This window comes from Gobius niger (assembly GCF_951799975.1).
Source record: "Gobius niger genome assembly, chromosome: 1".
Lineage (NCBI taxonomy): Eukaryota > Metazoa > Chordata > Actinopteri > Gobiiformes > Gobiidae > Gobius > Gobius niger.
In genome coordinates this window covers 29,515,606-29,521,999 of record NC_136852.1, presented here as the reverse complement: position 1 = coordinate 29,521,999, position 6,394 = coordinate 29,515,606, and the positions used below count along the sequence as shown (strand labels likewise).

Below are 6,394 nucleotides of genomic sequence, written 5' to 3'. Positions count from 1 at the left end.
GTGTTATGTGGTTTAAGTTATTGTGTATTGTGTGAATTTTCTCAATGTTCGTGTATTGCGTGATCTAAAGCACACTTGAATTTAGCCTCAGTGTTTCCTTTGAGTTTGGGGGATTTTGGGGAGTGACTGATGTTTGTAAATGACACATTGCACATGAGCGTAAGTATTCTGTGTTTGGAAACTTCGATTACATTGGATGATTATGAGATGTTTTGCTATATTGTTGTGGAAAGGTTGTGTTGAAGGCGACCTAGAATTCATCATTTCTCTTCTTACTGAAGTCACTCCAGCCATAACAACACATCATCACCTTTTATTTTTGCAGTGAGAGAAGGGATTGAACTTTGTTTCATGCGGATAGGTGAAATGTTATTATTGACCTTATTGTAATAACTACAGGCTCTTAGTTGATTGATGAGAATAGGTTCTTAGATCTGCCTTTTTTATATGTTTATATCATTAAAATATAGTTGACAAATGAACTGAGCGAAGCACAAGGACATAGACAATTAAGGGCTGAACCTGGGAAAGATGTGAACAATTTACAGTGTTTGGTTTTACAAGAATGTGCTTGTTGTGGCCCAAAAGCTCCACAGAATACAGGGTTACTGTTAATAGTGAAAGAAAATACAACTTTGGACACGTTTTTATTTTATTGTTAGTATCTTATAATCTCATAATGACAGGACACTTACAAAAACTTACACAACATAATAATACATACCTACATACACACATATCAGTAATAAACGAAAAGTCTGATTTAATACAAGGACCCAAATCAATGTTCAAACAATGATCTAAGGCCTCTACTGTTAACTAAACTTATATTAAGTTATTAAGTTACTTATATTAGTTTCTTTCCCAGATATAACTTCCATTGAGCTTGTCCTTTGGTGATGATTGTTTTCATCTTATAACAATGGGCAAACAAACCTAGTTCTAATTTTTAGTCTTGTCCATGTTTACTTTGATCAGCAGCTGTGATGGTCGCCTCCTCTTAACTCCTCATTGTTATGATCTTGTTGCTTATTCAGTGCGTCAGTTTCTAAAGTGCCGTACTGATGTGTAGAGAGTGAGCCCCAGTCTGTTTCGGTTCACTCTGTGGCCATGACGAACATCTCCTCTCACACCGTCTTTGAACTCAGCTGTTTCCTGGAGTTGGGTCACCTGCGCCCTCTTCTCTTTCTGCCCTTCTCTCTCTTCTACTTCCTGTCTGTGGGGGCTAACATCCTGTTGCTGTATGTGGTGGTGCGGCACCGCAGCTTGCACGCCCCCATGTACCTCCTGATTGGAGGGATGGCGTGTTTGGACGTGCTCCAGCCTCTGTTGGTCCTGTCCCCCATCCTGCTCAGCTTTGTGGGGGGCTGGACCCATGTGTCTGTGGGCATGTGTCTGCTGCAGATGTTTGTGGTCCACCTCCTGGGGACCCTCCAGTCCACCATCTTACTGTGGATGGCCTTGGACAGGTGCTTTGCACTGGTGTTTCCCCTGCGGTACAGTGACAGGATGGCGGGGAGGGTCCTGTTGGTAGTTGCAGTGCCGCTGATGCTGAGGAATGTGGTTCTTGTGTCAGGGCTGGTGGTTCTGGCGAGCAGGCTGCACTTCTGTGACCAGTTGGTTCAAAACTGTTTCTGTGAGCACATGGCTGTGGTCAGCCTGGCCTGTGGAGACACATCTCTCAACTCAGCCCTGGGGCTCCTGGGCATTGGCCTGATCCCAGTGCTAGACTTCATCCTCATCATCACGTCATATGTGGTTGTCCTGGCGACGGCTCTGCGTGGACGTGTGGTCACCAAGGCAACCAACACTGTGGTGACACACATCATCGTCATGCTGACCTGTTTGACTGTGATACTGGTGGCCTTCATCCCCTATCGCATCCAACACAAACTGCCACACAGTGCCCGCCTGCTCTGCAGCGCCCTCTACCTGTTCCTGCCGAGCACCATAAACCCCCTGGCCTTTGGGATACGCACACAGGAGATACGCAGACAGCTCCTGCATCTGCTTAGACCGTGACCTTCAGGACACCTAACAGCTTGTATCGTTCTACTTTGCCGATGAGACACTGGCAATGTGTGTAATCATACTGTATACTCAAAGTTACTGACTCCATGGGACCATTCATCTTTGTATACAAACTGTTCAGGACCGCCGTCCCTGATCAGGGACTGACGCCAGTTCCATTTACTTGCATACAGTATTAAGGCAAATTTTATTTCGACCAATATAGACATGTGGCACAGATTTTTAAACAAGCAATTCTCCCCAAAACATCTATTCCAGTCATGGAACACCATCACATAAATCAAAACATTAATTAAGGACAGAAAAATATAAAAATATGCAAATCAAGCATTAAATTTAAGCATTTCTTATCCATATTACATTATTTCTGGTCCAATCATAGGCTGACTGTTTTGTTTTTTTGGTCCAAAATAATCAAGTAAAGTATAATTCAACAAAAAATTTCAACAAAACACTATTTTGGGAAAATTTGGCTGATTATTATCATTTTTCATGATCAGAAATTACCAAAAATTACTCCACAAATGAGAAAAACTTCTTGTGAACAAACTTTTAGGCAATTCCAGTTCTGTTACCTTAATCCTAATGACTATTCTCTTCAAAATGGGCCATTTCCCAAAGAAATCCATTGATATTTGTGCTGGAAGTGCTCAGTGCAGGCCAGAAGCACATGTTAGCCACATGTTAGCCACATGTTAGCCACATGTTAGCCTCATGTTAGCCTCATGTTAGCCACATGTTAGCCACATGTTAGCCACATGTTAGCCTCATGTTAGCCTCATGTTAGCCTCATGTTGTGGTCATACCACCTTTGCGATGCCCAATCCCGTCAGACCTTGGAAGCTAAGCAGGGAAGGGCCTGGTCGGTACTTGGATGGGAGACCGTTTAGTAACACCAGGAAGCCTAGCGAATGTAGTGTGTGAGTGAGTGGTTGGTGGTGGTCGGAGGGGCCGATGGCGCAGACTGGTTGCCTCGCTTCCGTCAGTCTACCCCAGGGCAGCTGTGGCTACAGTAGTAGCTTACCACCACCGGGTATGGAGTGAATGAATAATGCAATGTAAAGCGTCTTTGAGTGTCCAGAAAAGCGCTATATAAAACCGATGCATTATTATTATTATCATGGTAGCCACATGCTAGCCACATGTTAGCCACATGTTAGCCACATGTTAGCCACATGTTAGCCTCATGTTAGCCTCATGTTAGCCTCATGTTAGCCACATGTTAGCCACATGAGCATTTCGGCACAAACTTGTTGAAAATGTTCACAGGGCCATTGATTTCACAGTTGACAGTGGTGCATCTGAGTAGAGGTCCATTGTCTCTGTCCAACAATATGCCACAGTCCAGTGAATGAAGACATGTAAGGGACTCTTTTCTGAGTAAACAAGGCGGCCATTTTGTTTCGGTGGAAGGGTGTGACTGACGCACCTCACTTCATTTTGCTTTGATTTAGTCCATTTTTGGGAGGTTTGTTGTTACCGCTGCACTTTGTTTGACACTTTTTTGAAAATATTTTTGCTTTTAGAACATTTGGCACTTTGGAAAGGTTTGTGCACAATGCTAATGAGATATAACACCAAAACATTGAAAAGTTTACAAATCCAACATACTTGGACCTAGACTTCTGAAATTTTGCACACATTCTGAGTCCCAGGAAGGTTACAACTGTACTCAATTTGGAGTGTGTGCTATGAAGTATATTTTCAGGAAAGACCTTTCAGTTTATGTGTAATTTTCGATATATAAAAAAGAACTGCAGACATGTTTTTGTAACAATGTCCTTCTGAATTTACATATAAACTTTTTGTTCTGATTCCAATGGTGGTTCACATAAGCAATTTGGACAAAATATGTTGTTTTAATGGTCATTTTTATATGGAGAGGTTACTGTTTAATTTAGCCAGGCGAGAGTACATCAAAATAGGTGGTCCTTAATTATTCATTTATTTAAGGGTGGACGGTGCTTATTAATATGAGTCCTTCAAAGCCAGGGCAGGTTCATGTTTAGATAAGAAACACAATAACAAGCACAAACTGTTACAAACTGCTACATACAATTAGCCTGGCTATCACCAGACTAAATATCACAAGTGATATTTAGTCTGGGGACCACCAATTAAATTTCTCGTAGGAGAGGTGTGGTTTACGATTGTCCATAGACATTTATTGGGTGCTACGAACGTCCATCATATGCGACTGCACGTAGCCAGCCAATCGTATCAATTGTACAGATGACGTATGATATACCCGCTGTACATTTTAAAGCTAAACTATTTCGAACACGGTCTAAAGCAGGGGTCCCCAACTAAATCAGCTCATGGTCTGCAAACTCTTTTTTGTCCAGGGGCCGGACATATGCAGTCACATGAGCACAGGTTGTCTATTTACATACCAGAGCTGATCAATGAATCCATCATTTTGCCATGGTCTCTCTAGACTGTGGACATCTTTAAAAAGCACCTGAAAACACATTTGTTTGCAGAAGCATTCTAGCCAAATGGACTCACGCTGCCACTGATTGTCGTCATTTGTTGTGTTTTTTAAAGATCTGTTTTTACTGTGAAGCACTTTGTGACTTTGTGTCTGTGAAAAGCACAATTCAAATAAAGTTTACTTACATTCAGTAAAGGTCAAAAATGTAGTCGTGGGTGTCGATAGGCTAAGATCGGCGTCACATGACTTGGAATGGCAGCCTTCATGGAAAAGGTGGAAAATAACACACACCTATGTCGTGTCCATTTTTCACTGTGGACATCTCAAGGGAGTAGAGGAGACAGGGAGTTTGTTCCACTTTGTGGAAATGAGTGGTTAATCGTGGGAAACGCTAACATGTTGTGGCACTGGGGAAATCAGCTGCAACAGTGGGACAATTACAGAGGGACGGAGATGAGCACAGTATGGAATACATGAGGGAAATTAACAATATTTCAATTGAAGTGTTTTCACTCAGAAGGTATCAAGTTCACTTTTTGATTCTGATTTTAAACATTGGGCAAGAGCAGGCGATGTCACTTTTCTTCAGATCATAGATGAACAGGATTCTCTAACACGCGTTTTGACTCACCGCCGCTCTGTCCTGGCCTCTCCATCACATTGGGGACTCTCGTTGGTTATAAAAGTTAATCCACTTTAATCCACAAGCATCCATCAAGAGACAGTCACAGAAAAACATGATTTTGGTGATAGTCGCTGAATCCCGGAAAGAAATTTCAACTTCTGGCGAGTGGCCTCTTTAGGAAGGTTGAAAAAACTCCTGCACCTCTCGTAGCCAAACGCGCTTTTCTCCGAGACATTATCGTTAGGTAAGAAAAAAGAACAGGTGTGTCCAGAATAGTTTAGAAAAAGCTCCATCTTCAAAGCCTGGCAAACGCCAGACTAAAATCACAAGTGATATTTAGTCTGGGGAACACCAATTCATTTTCTCGTAGGAGAGCTGTAGTTTACGATCGTCCATAGTCGTTTATTGGGCGATACGAATGTCTATCATGCGTCTGCACGAGACCACAGCCAATCGTATCATCGTATCCGATGACGTATGACGTACCCGCTGTAAACTTTCGAACTAAACTATTTAGAACACGGTCTAAAGCTTGATCGAAAAATAGCGTCGCTTCTGCTGCTGTCATGTTTGATCCGTAAATAAACTTTTTTTTTTTAATCCGTAAATAAATTACAAGCTTCCGTATATCGAATAGCGCATCATCGTATGGCCATCCCTCCTCGTTCTGTGATTGGTCCCAAATCCATGCGAAAATTTCGGCCATGGTCCCCAGGCTACTGTGCAGTTCCAAATGATTCGAGCGCACACAGTAACATGGCGTTAGCCAGGTTACCATCTTCACATCCTTAAGCGCAAACATGACATCTGTTCAGACGCTCAGGGGTGCGTTTGTTTTGTGTTTCTTTTCAGCCCTGACCTGGAAGCGCTTCCTTTTAAAAAAAAAAAATCATAAGATGTTTTTTCAGGTCGGCTGGCATTTTCTGTCCCTGTGTAGCGTCACAGCCAGAGTGTTGGTTTCCCAACCGTGAGACTGCTGGATCAATTCTGACCATGACACTTTTTTGTTTTTTTGGACTCGGCACCAAATGGATATAACATGAATCAACACTTGTGTTCCCACCCTCTTGAAAAACGTGGAAAGAACGCTTCCAGAATATGCAGAACTAAAGACAAAGAAATTGTGGGATAGTAGGGAAACAACTGAGGCAACACTGGGGACAATGTCGAAAACAATTGAAAAAAATGTATGGGGGGGACATATGACCTGAATTGACCACTCTCCTCCAGTGGTGTACTGGGAACGAATTTCTAACTGGTAATTTAAAGAAGAGTAGCCCACATCAGGCCCACATTAATATGGA

General features: G+C 42.4%; 1 protein-coding gene across 1 annotated transcript; it reads left to right on the top strand.

Annotated features, from left to right (window-relative positions):
• Window positions 1–1,110: 1,110 nt before the first annotated feature.
• Window positions 1,111–2,022, top strand: LOC306965908 (olfactory receptor 52K1-like; the record flags this gene model as incomplete). Its single annotated transcript, XM_079560496.1, has 1 exon — window positions 1,111–2,022. One exon carries the CDS (start codon window positions 1,111–1,113, stop codon window positions 2,020–2,022), a length of 912 nt encoding a protein of 303 aa, XP_079416622.1.
• Window positions 2,023–6,394: the final 4,372 nt, after the last annotated feature.